A 14,485-nucleotide genomic window follows, 5' to 3' on the forward strand; every position below is an offset into this window, starting at 1 on the left:
TGAAAATGTATTGAGAACATGAAGTATCTTCTGGTCCAAACTGAAATTATTTACTTGTTAGCAATGATATAGAAAAGACTATTCAATAGAGATTTCTGTTCTATACTTGGAACAAAGCTAGATGCCTTAGCCACATCCGTGATGTCTATGGTGATTGTGAAGTACCACTCTATCAATACTTAAGAAGGACCTAAAACAACATATTCTAAAAATAGATATTTTTGTCTCAACTGGTTCAGGACATAAACTCCCCAAATACTTAATTTTTATTTTTAATGAGACTCAGAGCACTAGAACAAAAAAACATCAAGATAGATGATGCCATGGTAGGATTTAAAAAGAATAAATAAGAAAATCTGTCATTCTCACATTAGTGCCAGGGAAAATACTGGCATGACTGATGTGGGTCTCCATAAAATGTTGAAGAATTTTAATGTAATTCATTTAATTTATTATGGATTATAGAAAATAGCTCTTGTCGAAGTAACTTAAATTCATCAATTTATCTGGATGTCCCCTGTCTTGTGTTAGTGAGAAATTTTGATTAGATGATTACAAAATTCCTTGGTGGTCTTTTCTGATTGAACAAAACTGCAAGAAAATGTCATGTATTAAAGCTCCTTTACTTTGAGAAGACATTTTTTTAATAGAATTGTTGCTAGATTCCTGGTTACCTTTAACCATCCTAACATCCAGAAGAGCTGTCTACTTTAAGCAAATACAAAAGAAAGAATATTTTGATTTAGACATTAAAAAATAAAAGCCACAATCTCAAATGTTTACTGTAGATAGCTATTAGAAAAGCAATATTTTTACTTCCTTCATATATTTGATGAGGCTTCTGCTTCAAATCCCTCCAACATCCTTCACACACGTTTTCCCACTCTGTAACTTTTCATCTAATGTTCAGTGACTGTTGACTATAAGCAGGGTTACAATGATCTCAAGTTCCTATTAAAATATCTCTTTTTGGTGATGGACTTCTTCTTTTGTAGAGCACTTCAAAGCAGTGTGTGGTTGTGTCAGTGGTTGTGTCAACTTTTTCATGTAAACTATGAACATGGCACAATAACTTGGAAGAGGATTATCCTTTATAATCTGTTGTTGTCCCCTCAGCATTATCAGAATTATCAAGAATCAGACTATTATACAGATAAATCAAAATTAGGTTTAATTCACGTCTTTTTTTTTTTTTTTTAATGAGTGTACAAAGAGTTAGAGGTGATAATTAAACATATATACCTGTAAATGTTGATTCAGTTTCCCCTCTGCTCTTTCTGGAATTCACTCCATCTCTCTATGCCTCCATTTATTTATTTCTAAAATGAAGTTTTTTAAGAAATCTGAGGTCTGTCTATGACAAGTTTTATTTAAAATCCATATATGGATATTTCTACTGTCATTTTTGGTACTCTGAAAGCGTTTTGACCACATTGAAAGGTTGAGGCCAGGTTTTTAAGTGATCTGTAGAATAATATAATTTTAATTCTTACTGTTTTCATTAAAATGTTGGTGATTTTTTTAATGCTATCTGCTACAGTTAAAACAAAGATAAACAAAGTGGTGAGACAAGCTTTAAAAACATGTGCAGTCTTAAATATTTTAAAAAGAAGATTACAATAAATACCGAAATTTTTGAAAAGAGGAAGTCTTGCACAGGATCTGTAATGCCAGTTTCTTTTCTTTTAGCTGCTTAAAGGAGAAGGAAAAAGAAACAAAATATATGATGGTGATTTTGATCTAAGAAAGGTCCAAACACCCTGACAAGTGAGGTAATATATGAAGTTGAAGGGAAGATACAGACCCTGCCCCAAGTTTTTATCTTTCAAATGTGTTGATTTGTCTGGATAAACTGCTCTGTATTCCACAGTGACACTAAATACATCTAATCAAAGTACACAGTATGCAGCCAGCCTGGTGGAGCCTATGACAATATGTTTGCTGGAACTGATAGAAACATGAGTGGACAATAGCTCAGGCTCTTGTGATAGAAACTGATAGAAACTGATGGAAACAGGAGTGGGTTGCTGGCACAAAGTGCAAGTTCTGTTCCCCTCCCTATGGAAACAGCTTCCAAACACACTTTAACTTCATTTGGGGGATTCTTATGAAAAAATAATTGGATCTTTTAAAATGGGAAGCATCCACAATTGGATGCTTTCATCCAGCAATAGATGAAATCAGTTTAATTAGCAGGAATATTTGCAGATCTGGTCAAACAGTAAGAGTTTCTCTGATGACAAAAAACAAGCCCTCCAAAGGGCCATCTGTAATTTATCCTCAGGTTAGATCCATCTCATCCACTGATAGATGGATTCTCTAGGACACACCTGAGGACTGAGTTTCCTTCCTCTTGCTATCATCTCAATCCCTAATCCAATCACACCAGGATATTTTCTTTTTGTCTTTTCATTTACTTCCCCCATCAATATTGATCTGTTACAGCTGACTACAATATAAAATACTCTAAAAAAAAAATTTACATGCACACACTTCACAGAGTTCTGCAGCTATTTATGGGTAAAACAAATGAAAATTTATCAGCTAGTTTTTGAGCTTCATCTCTTATTGTTAATTCCTGTTTATAATAGATTTTCCAATTTATTTTTAGGATTTTACTTACCATAGTAAAGAAAAATTCTTTCATTGCTGTTTGCCCACTTTCACTTAGCAAGGTAACACTGTAAGCTTTACATATGGGGTTTAATTATGTTCTCTAGTGACTACCATTCTCATTTGATGATTTGCAGTGTGAAATCATTTTACAAATAATGCAGTTTTAAGGTTACAGGCAAGAGAATAATTACTGAAATTAACATTCATTTTTACCTCTATTAACTCTTCTATGGTGAATTTGGTCAGAACTAATTAAAGAGCCTTTTTGCTGAGTGGAAATAAAATCTTTAAAGCAAATTAGGCACTCAAACACTTGCATTAGTTCAAGGCTCTCTAAATAAAACAGAAGACATACACTTAATGTGGTATACCTGTAGTTAGGGGGGTGCATTTTGAATACTATTCCAGAATAAAAAATATTCTAAATGTAATGGGGGCAAAAAAAATTATTTTTTACTAAATTGACATTTTCTAGCCTAATACATAAAAAGCTATTTTTTCTCAAAAATGCTTTCTATTTCCCTCCATGCAGTTACACTGTTTGAAGAAGAGGATTTGCTACTCAGTGTAGTTGCAACAAAATCTGAATCAGTTAACACAGAGAACCTGTAAAATCTATATAATGCCATAGTCCCTGGCAGAATACTCAGAAGCAGTACTGTCTCCCAGGGCCATACTCCAATGGTCCTCAAATTGAGACACTTGCCAGTTGAGAATGAGGCAAAACAGTTGCTGAGTAGCTCAAATTTCTTATTTGTTGTTACCAGTTCACCACCCTTGTTTGCTTTCTTTATTTGGCAGTATGCCTTCTTTAACCTTAATATTTTTGGCTGAAATTACTGCTCTCTCTATTATTCTTTTTCATCCTTTGCCAAGATCAGCTCCAGTTGCACCCAGACCTTTCTGACAGCCGAGCAGCATCACTGTGCTCTTCCCAGGATACCTGTCCCTGCTTTCACTACCTTTCCATTTCCTTCTTGCCTCTTCATTTGCTGTAGCCATGCCATTCTCCTGTCCTCTTACACCAAAGATCTGCCAGCTTGGCTTTGCTCCCTTGTCCCAAAGGGCAGCTTCTCAGGTGGGATATTGACTAAATCCTTGATTCCTCCCACCATGATGCATTGATGGCAATTAGATCCCAACTTTATAGCAGAGCAGTGGGATCCAGCTCCTCTGGGTTGCTGCCCATGCTGTGCATTGGTGTAAAGGCATCTTAGCTGGGAGGTCAGCAGTGTCTCCTTCATAAAGGAACACTCTGTAGAAATTAGGATAGACACCCTTAATAATCTCTTTACACAAAAAGAAAGAGATACTTTTACATTTCACTTTATCCCTCTTGTTTTAGACAGTTGCTTTAAAAACAGGTGATTAGGTCCCTAAAATGCTTATTTCTTCCCAGTGGTTGTGAAGAAAGGCATCTGAAGGCATAGCAATCCAGGTAAACATTTACCTGCACAGGGAAGAATAGATACCAGAATCATAACTATGGACAGAAAGTAAACTCAGTGCTGCAAATGCAGCCAGCAGTGAGTATTCAGGTGCTCACAGGTCAGTGCAAAGCAAGTATTGGTCCAAATAAAGTGACAATTTTAAAAAGAACAAAACACAAACCCTCAGTCATTAAGAATGACAATAAATTGCTAATTCCAGGTATTTGACTGCTGTTATTTGATGTCTAGCAAATGTAGTGAAGATGCAGCTCCATTAACTCATTTAAATCTCCTGGTGATTCATATCAGAGTTCCAGGACGAAAAGCATAGATTCAGCAGTTTTTGATTGAGTCTTAGACAGAAGAGACAATGGGACTCAGACCAGTTCTACAAGTAAATCTTTCCATGGCAATGAACATCATTTTTTTAGTTTTCTAGTATTCTCTGTAGGTGCTTACAAAAAAAAAAAAAAAAAGAGATTATTTACTTTAGATATGGATACACACATATGTGTACAAAAAACTTAGAAGTAATAGAATATGAGTCTAAAAATGAAACATAACTACATGACAACAATGTTTATAGCAGTGAAGGATAGAACACAAAGAAGCTATTAAATAAATCATATTTTGTTACACGTGCCTGTATTTGGATGCCCTGTTAAGCGCCTAATTATGTGAAAAATGCAACTGCTGTGTAAAGCAGTGTTAATTTTCAAGCATGTCTGCTAAGCTTGGGGCTGTCATTCAGATACCTGCTCAATTGCATGCTCTTGTACCCCACCTGCAGAAAATATCTGTGTGCTTGTCAGAAGTCTGGCAGAGGTTATTAGTGAAGAAAACCAGGGCTTTGCAGGTTCAGCAGGCAGTCCCATGATCTATCCAGCACAGCTGACAAATTTCATTATGACTTCTAACTAGAGCTCTGGCAGTGCAGCTTTGTTTTGTTTTGCTGAGGGGATGTGCAGGGAGAGCCCTTTCTCTCCTTAGACTGTAGAGATTTTGATTTCTTGGATTTCAGCTCTGGTTGATGAGTTGTCTGCTATGCTTACCTACATTTATTTTTCTTTTCTCTACTCCTCTGACACATGCTGCATGCCATTAGAGAGCAAAAAATACTGCTGGAACTCCTATTCTTAGTGTTGGTCCATTTGCTTTTTTGATTATCATCCTAACTGTCAAAGAAATGAAATGGCATTGCTTTGCAGTACTGCACTCCGTAGTTTTTGGTTTCACACTGTTCTTTGTTTCCTTGACAGGTAGAAACTGTTTCTGTTTTTCCTCATGAATGCTTTATGTGTGATGCTGAACAGCTCCTGGTGACAGCTAAAACATAGCAAGCTGCCCTAAAGGCCATTTTTTAAATGTGTTTCTCTGCCCTTTCTTCACATTGGACATGTTAATAAGGCTCAAGAGTACCTATGTTTTTCTGTGGAGAATAGGATCTTTACAGCTAAAATATCTCTACACTCATGTAAATATTACCTAGATGACATAACATTTGAATTTCTTCTGGGAAGATTCTCTGATTTCTTTTTTCAGCTTTGGCTTTAATATATGATTTGAAAAACTTATTTCTTGAACCAAAAGTAGCACTGTCTTACATATTCATCCATTTGTCCATAAATTGTAGACAATGAGGTTGAGGGAATGGAGTGCTATGTGACTGCCCTGGCAAGGGACAAGTGGATAGTGAGAGAGGGTACATGAAGGGTCAGGTAAGAGCTAAACATGGTGCAGCAACCATTTCTGTCCAAGAAGCTGAAGCCTGAGAACTTTAAGGAGGACTTTGCAGCTGTCCTGTTTCACAGTCCAATGAACTACTAGATGCTGGGCCTGATAAAAGCTTTACAGAGAAACATACAGATTTGACAAACTGTAGATTGTTCTGATGAAATGTTAAATCACAGACCTTGTATGGCCTGTTTCCACCAAGTGTTTTTCCACACCTCTCTGTCATATTATGTCATTGCCAATAACTGAATTCTTTTATCTTATCTGGACAAAAAGGAAGCTGTCATTTCTTCAGATGGTGGTTTTCACCCATTTGCTTTGTTGTAATCTATTGGCAAAAGCTAGACCTCTCTCCAGATAGCAATTCTCTCGTGCATTTATAATTTTCTTGACCTCTACAAGTTGAGGACCCTGCTCCCAGCCCTGTTTCTCAGAAGCAGGTGCATGTTGGTCAGTGTACAGCTCTGTGCCATGGCTAGACTGCTCCCCACACCTGAAAGCAGTGCTTGCTTTTACAATGCTTGGTCAGCCTTCAATTTATCCTGCTGATTCATATTGGCCTTTTGGCCCTGCTGGGGTGAAACAACAGCATGAGATGATGGCAATGATTGGGGTGTTCATCTTTAGGTGCTGGTGGACAGTCTAATAGGCCTAGATGCTCAAAGATGACCAGCAGTTTTAAAATGGCTGTGATATCAAAACTCTTCTAAAAATCTATTTTGCAAAAACTGCTCCATAGAAAATTTAGCATTTCATGGTGTTGATACAGTAGCTTTGAATTAGCATGAGCACAACCCTGTCTGGACCAAGGGGAAAGGGAAAGCAGCAGTTTAGTTTCAGTTCCAGTCCTCAAAGTTTGCAGTTTGGGCATCTGGCTGAGTACACCAGAGCTCCCTCCCAACTTCTATACACTTTTTCCCAAAAAACTGGAGAGGTGGGGAAGGGGGAAGGCATTTTTACCATGGAGTCTGGAAACATGGATCTGAACTGGGGAGCTGTAATGTTAGACGTGACTTGCTGACTCCTAGACAGCACAGTGAACTCAGAGACAATTGTTTTTACAGAGGATGCTGTTGGCTCTTTCTAGCTTATGTCTTCTCCTTAGTTTTCCTTATGTTATAAGAATTGCAAAATTAGCAATAAAGAAATGTAATAATGGCAAAGAATGTTGCTCTCTCCAATAGCAAGTACCTGATTTATAGATGAGTAAGGAGATTAAAAAATTGTAAAAATAACTATAAAAGATTTTCCTGTTTAAATATTTCAGAGAGTGGTTCTTTCCTTTGAGAAAATAGCACAGCCTAAAAAAGGCACAAAAGCAACAGATAAGCCTCCACATGTCTGTGTATACATATGCAAGTAGAGAACTATAAAATACATTATATATAGGAGCTCAGAGTTATTCCAGTATATGCCTGTGGATTACATTTCAACGGGATAAATAAAATAAGAAAATGTTGACCTCATTAAATGGCTTCTAGTTTTGAGTCTGTGTTTGTACAAAACAGAACATTTGTGTATTCATAAGAAACCAAAAAAAGGTATCATTCATATGTAGGCATTTATCAGATAAATAGCAGAGAGCAAATTATGTTGTGTCCTTAAGGAAGATTAACATTTTCAATCTCTTCTCTCTATTATAGTATTTTAAGTGTACTTTTACTCTCCATTTACATACTAACTTCATGAAAAGTGAATAAATTAAGTAAGAGGAACTGTGTTTGCTATGTACATCTCTAATCTCCTCTGTTTATATTCCTTTCACACAGAGATTGAAAGATTTAAAACAAAGGGAATTTGCTCGAAATGTGGCTTCAAAGTCATGGAAAGATGAGAAGAAACAGGAAAAAGCACTCAAGAGACTCCACCAGCTCGCAGAGTTACGGAAGCAATCAGAATGGCAAGTTTTTAAAAGTTGTATGAGCTTTTAAAAGGTCCTCTTTCCTTCCTTCCAGAAGAAATTATAATATTGTCATTCCTACACAATATAATGTACAGATTGTGCGTACTGTAACCTGTTTCCAGCTGTCTTTAACACCAAATGATCCTGCTCTGCAAACCATTCATTGAACACCCCGACTTAATTATATGCTTTTTGAAAGTTACTCATTTTCTCTCCTGTAGTTCTTCTCATGTCTTCTAAATGCAGTGTTTTGAGGGTACTTTTATAATATCACCATTTTACCTTATCCAAACTGATCTGAAGAGATTATTATGACTGTCTTAACATTTGATCATAAGTTAATGGGAGAGGATAAACACTTTGTGGGGAATTTTTACTACTTTTAAGGTACTGAAATTATTCTTCAGTTTCTCTGTAGGAATATTTGAATGAAAAACAAGAAATTAACTGAATTAAATCGGCCTAATACTGTTAGCTCTATTGACTGATATCAAAATAGATAGAGGACAAAGATTACAGTAGTAAACCTTCGATTTTGAGAAATCTCCTTTGTTTAATGACACCAAATGCTTCAGTAGAATAGATTGCCATCAGACCAAATGTTTATATTAATCTATACCACAATGAGTTAATAAGATAAATAAACTGATGTTTTTTAAAATCATCTGAACACTACTGTACCCTGGAAATAACAGCATTCAGAGTTTATTATAAACTCTTTTTGGCCTATGTAATTTCTTTTGAGCAATCTGCTGAAATATAACAGTTTAGTGCCAATATATCACTTTTATGATTACGACTCCATTTTCATACAAATCTGCTGAAACAAACGTAACTGCCTGTCGGAAGCTTCCTTCATGCCCACACACTTGAAGATGCAGCCTCAGACAGACCCATAATGTTGGTGATAATTGGAAAGCCAGAACGAATCTGGGAGGGAAAGAGCAGTTTTGCTTTTAGAAAGAGCCAGGAGTGCATAATATTTTGCACAGAGTGTGGAAAGAAGGAGCTGGAAAAAAGGAGCTTGTTACTCCTCCCTGCAATCACTAATTGGCTCAGGGGAGGGTGAGTGTCAGGATTTTGATGGAGCGGTTTGGTGGCTCCTAATTGCTGAGAAAAGACAGAATATCTGCCTTGGTAAGCAGAAGTCTACACACATACAATTGTTACCATCCCTGAGTACTGTTCCCCAGGTTCCAACACAGTTCCTTACAGGAACCTCATTCAATGTGACAACAAAATTTTTGCTAATCTTGTGCACAGAAAAAAAAAAAAAATTGCTATTCCAAGAAGACTAAAAATGATTTTTTTATATGCCTTCTCCAAGAGATATTTTTTTCTTAATGTACAAATAGGGGTTAATTTGCATCTCCCTATGATGAATTTTTGGCAAATGCAGATATACTCTCTGAAATGTGCACATATTCTCATACTATGAGTTAACCCTACTCCAAAGAGTCTTTCTGCCTTTCCCATTGTTGAATATCAATGTATTTATGTAGAATTTAGAAAATATTGTTGCCAATAGCTTACATGTAGATCTTTTTTAATTTATTTACATTTAATTAAAACGTTTATATTTTTTATCAAACGGTTTATTTAATCTTGCTCCAGTTTTTTCTTGTTAGTGTACTCTAGTACTGCATTGATAGCAAATATAGATAATTAGTCTAATGACATGTGTGTTTAAAATATATCTTGGAAAAACACTTTTATGTTTAATGTCACATCTTTAATGGAAAATGGGAACAGTAATTTCAGTCTCAGTTAATTATCTGTTTCAAGAAATCAGTGGTTTGCCATTTTGGTTAAGGTCCTAGAAATGTAACTTTTTTTTTTTTTTATGACAAGAAAATGAAATCACATTTAAAATCTGAGATATTTTGAAAAGAGAAATAATGTAATTAATGGAAGTAAAACACAGAAAATGTGGCAAAGTAAAATCATTGACTTTGGTTGATAATGAGACCAGTGAAGTTGTGAATTTTTCCCCACCAATGTTTGCTGACAGTTTTAGTATTAATATATCGTTGAATATTTTAGAAATAATTTATTGTGGAATAAGAATCTACTCTCAAAAAAGTCAAACAAACACATTCTTCCCTAAGCAAGCAGAATGTTTATTTTCCACTTCTTGACTCTGATTTTGCAGATGCTCCAGATGGAAGCATCTCTTTTGGAACATGGCACAATTTCTTTTTCAGAGGCCTTTCAGAAAACCAAGACTTACCACAGATTAAGTTCCTCTAAATATAAATTCAGAGTAAAACCAATATTTGTTCTTCTTGTGCATGGCCATAACTGAAAAAGAACATTCATGTGCTGACGTTAAAACTTGCAATTTTCTATGTGTAAATACAATCTTGCCCATATAGAAGCCCAAAGTGATGATAAACTGCACATTTACCCTGTTGAATCTTAGCTTTGCCTTGTAAAAAACTGAGTGACACCTCCCTTCACAAGACAGATATTGTCAAATGCATTTTTGTCATAACTTTGTTACTTAATACAGCTTTCTTTTTTTCTTTATTTTTTTACCTTAAAGCATCACTGGGAGTGGACCATTGCTTAAAGCCCCCCGATTAGTCCTGGAAAAGCAGCAATCCCCAGATGGCATCTTCCTCTACAAGGGTGGCAAGTTCACAGCAAGTTCTCAAAGAACCATCACAAGTGAAGGACAAGGTTTCTCAAAAAGCATCCTAGAAAAACAGCAACTTATTATAAGCAGGCACCATCCCCCAGCTGAAAGACACCACGCTCTTGGAAATCACATCTCACGAATGTTCCCAGATAGAAACAATATCTCTCAAAGGGCAGGAGTGTCCTTTTCATTCTCCAAAAAGGTCCCTTTGAGGCTTGAGTCTTCAGCATCAGTCTTCAGTGAGAACTCTGAGGAAGGAAATGATTGTAGTGAGTCCCCCAACCATAAAAGAAAGCAAACAATTGAGGGCTGTCATTCTGTCACACTTTTGGAGGAACAACTGAAAGCAAGTTTGAATAAAGAGTCACCTATTACACAAGACCAAATGGACTTGGATAACAGTGCATCAAGTCACGTAGCTGCAAAACCTAAAATACTAAAGGAAAATGATAAATGTAGTGATAGGGAATCAGAAGAAAACTTCAGAGCTAATCCTTCATTTTCTAAAGTCAAAATACCACTTTCAAATTTGAATTTTTCTGCTTCACTGAAAGAAACAGAGCAAGAGAGCAAAATGAATGAATCTGAACAATTCTTAGAAACTCCCATTTCATCTTCATGCCATGCTAGCAATTTTTGTACACAGCTGAACACCCGCAAGCAGAGCAATGCCCACCTGCCAGACCAGTTATCTGAGCTCCCACGACAGCCAGCTCCTGAGCTGACCTGTTCAAGCAACATTAATGACAGCTCTGGAGTGATAAAAAGAGAAAGACCTTTGAAGATTACAGAAACCACAGGTGGAAATTTGGAAACATTTGCAAAGGAGAAGGTGGTTAAAGAAGTCAATCCCCAGGCATTGCCTTTCCTCCATGTAGTGAGCAAAGATGGCACCACTGCTCTGCAGTGGCCCACAGAATTACTTTTGTTTACAAAAACTGAGCCCCATATTTCATATGGCTGTAATCCACTATATTTTGACTTCAGACTCTCTTTAAATCACAGGGAGGGTAAACAGCATAGAACAAACAAAGCAAGCTGTAAAGAGCTCTCTGAAAATAAGACTGCAGATGAATATGAACCCTCAGGTTTAATAAAACACAAGCAAATGTCAAATGAACAAGATAATCAGTTGTTGAAACCAAAGAAGATGAAAGGTTCCCTAAACCCAAGAAAGGCCAAGCAAAAAGCTGAGTCAGATGTAGGGAAAGAAATGAATGAAAACGGTCAAAAATATGTTGCAGATTATTTGAATGAAAATATACCCAAAGTGCCTGCTTACCTTGATGTCTCACAAAAGGATTATGTAACAGAAAAAAGTCTTTATACAGCAACACTGAGAAGACCTTTAAGGAATCATTTCCATGGGTGTGAAAGAAAAACTCAGAACATTAGAAATGAAAGCATTTCCTTTTCTGCTTTTATGTCTAGGATTAAAAAGTCTGGATCTGCAAAATGTCATTTACTTGATTCTGAAGAAAAATATGAGAACCAAAGTGACTCCAGATCCCTTCAAGATGTGGTCAGCTGCAGCAGTGACATAAGTGACAGTGGAAAAGACTCTAGTGGAAGTTTCCTTAGTTGTAATTCCGGTTCAAACAGCAGGTGCTCAGATAGTGAAGGATGTGGAAGTTATACAAGATGCTGGAGATTCCCATCTCCTCAAAAGTCCTTGTCTAGCAGACATTCCAGCTATTCTGACACTTCAGTTAGCAGTACAAGTAGCTACATGAGCTACACAAGTCCCACATCAAACAATCACAGAAGAAATAATTTGCTTTGTTGTTGTAAAAGAAAAAGCAAGACAGATGAAAGGCACAAATGTAAACACAAAAAGCACAAGTGTATTTTCACTTCAGATGATACAGACGAGGATTATCTTTGTCATGGTAGAAGTCACAGAACTAAAAACTGCATTCAGAGTGGCACAATTAAATATAGAAGATGTTCAAGACATAAAGTTTTGCAAATCAGAGACAGGTCTAAACACAGCAAATGTAGATGTCAGCATTTTGGCAAAGTGCATAGTAGGAGTAGAAGCTACCACAAATCCAAAAGTGGTTCAACCAGTGATTCAAGAAGCAGTGAAAGATCATTGAGCAGCAGAATATCAAGAGGCGGCAGTGGAGGATCCTTCTCAAAACAGACTGACAACAGTGACAATAAAACAAAAGAGGCTGCTGAGAAAGGTTCTAACACTGAACCAGGAAAAGCTGAAACTGCACATTCCAACTCTCTGAATATGAATAGTAAGTCTAAAATATTTGCCACCTGCTCATCCAAAAACATGGCAAAAGACATATGGGGAAAAAGAAAGTCAATGACAGCCAAGTTGCTTTTAGAAAGAGTGCAATCTAAGAAAACCCAGGAACAAATGCATGATTCAGAGAGATTTTCAATCAGTAGTGCAGCAGAATTAAAGGATCTCTCGCAAAGTCACTTTGCTCTTCAGTTTTCATCATCAGTAGATGACATTGCAATGTTACCTTTGCCAGAGAAAGTGCTAAGCATAGGTAAAAATGACATGGGACATAATGAAATCAGTTCATTGGAAAACAGTGTGAAGAAAAACAACTGGGAAGCATCAGAGATAACCAATGTTGTTCTTTCACCTGGAACTGATTATGATCATTGTGTTCTTAAAGACATAATTCAAATTGAAACAGGCTATCAGAGCCCAAGCATAAAAAGGAACACAGCAATAAAGGAACAAACCAATCTCTTCATTAGTGAAATGCAGCCCTTTATACAAAGCTGTGATCCAGTACCAAATGATTTCCCTGGTGCTTTTCCCTCTAATAGATATTCTGTTGCTAATTCAACAGAGACCAAAGAAGAACTACATGATGTAAACATGGACTTGAACCGGGCAGAAGGCAGTTCAGACTCTTTTTGTGACAATGCTATGCAGAAGTATGGTGACACACTAAACGACCTAGAAGTGTACAGTAAACCCCTCTCCCCTCCTTTAACACAGCAGCCTATCACATTTACACCAGAAGAAGTAGACAAATACAGGCTGCTGCAGCTGCAAGCCCAGCAGCACATGCAGAAACAACTTCTGGCGAAACATCTGAAAGTTTTGCCTGCCCCAGGACCAGCTGCCTTCTCTGCAACACCAGCAGTTGCTGCCCTCCCTGCTCAGCAGCAGGCTACAGTCACCACCATCCACCACACGCTGCTGCAGCGCTTTGCTGTCTCTGCATCTGTGCACCCCCACGGCAGCCACCTCTCCCTGGCACCCCTGCACCCCCTCTCTCAGGCCCATTTTGGCCCCATAGCACTTTCCCCATTAGCACCAGCCCTTATTCCCACCCATCCTGCATTGCTGACAGGACACCCACTGCACTTGGTTTCTACCACTCCCCTCCACCCTTCCCCGCTCGCTTTCCCTGCACTGCCACACGCTGCATATATCCCAGCCTTATTTACACCCCACCTGAACACAGCCACACCTTCTGCTATACACCCAAATCACTTAGTTCATCCCTTATTCCAAGGACAAGAACCCCATCACTATTCTTGTTCTATCCAGACCCAACAGTTACCTACAGCAAAAGAAGTTTTCAGTGTTTCCAGCTACTTAAATTAGCCCAAATTATTTCATCATGGCTCCAACCCAAAATTTAAATAGAATTAAACATTCAACGTTCAATCCCATCTGAAGGGAAATCTGCTGTGTAGCTGAGAGCACAACAGCAATGATTTTGAAGTCCTCAATCTGGCTGACAGCATATGAATGTTGATTTTATTCTTGTATCACTGAGGAAAAGCTGCTATAAAGCCTCTCATGATACTGTCACAAGAAGGATGGGTGGCCAGTGACATTCTAATGTTTTAAAAGAATAGCATGAAGTAAAGTCTATGACTGTCAGTAGGAAAGGGACCACAGCAGCCAGACAAAATGGTATCGGTATTGGCACTGATGAGGGATTTAAAGTAGCACAATTTAAGGTTGAGCAGTCTTGCCACACCTCAAAGATTTGAATTTCTGAGTTTGTATATGAAATGGTGCTGGGTTTGGTTAAGGTATTTTAGACTGAGCAAAAAATAAGGTGCCTGGGACCAGCAGCAGACCCTGGGGCTCTCTCCTTCCAAAGTAAACTGGGGAGGCTGGGAGGGAGGGGTGATAAGGAAGATGAGGATCACAACATCTTGAAG

At 37.5% G+C, this 14,485-nt stretch overlaps 1 protein-coding gene across 1 annotated transcript in view; it reads left to right on the forward strand.

The window, feature by feature from the left end:
* Nucleotides 1-13,963, forward strand: part of ZNF804B (zinc finger protein 804B) — a 219,843-nt gene extending 205,880 nt beyond the window's left edge. The window contains exons 3-4 of the mRNA XM_079302814.1: nt 7,550-7,680; nt 10,229-13,963. Coding sequence (XP_079158940.1) covers nt 7,550-7,680; nt 10,229-13,916 — 3,819 coding nt within the window. The 3' untranslated portion in view covers nt 13,917-13,963. The remainder of the gene's footprint in view (nt 1-7,549; nt 7,681-10,228) is intronic.
* Nucleotides 13,964-14,485: the final 522 nt, after the last annotated feature.

This window comes from Erithacus rubecula (assembly GCF_903797595.1).
Source record: "Erithacus rubecula genome assembly, chromosome: 3".
NCBI lineage: Eukaryota > Metazoa > Chordata > Aves > Passeriformes > Muscicapidae > Erithacus > Erithacus rubecula.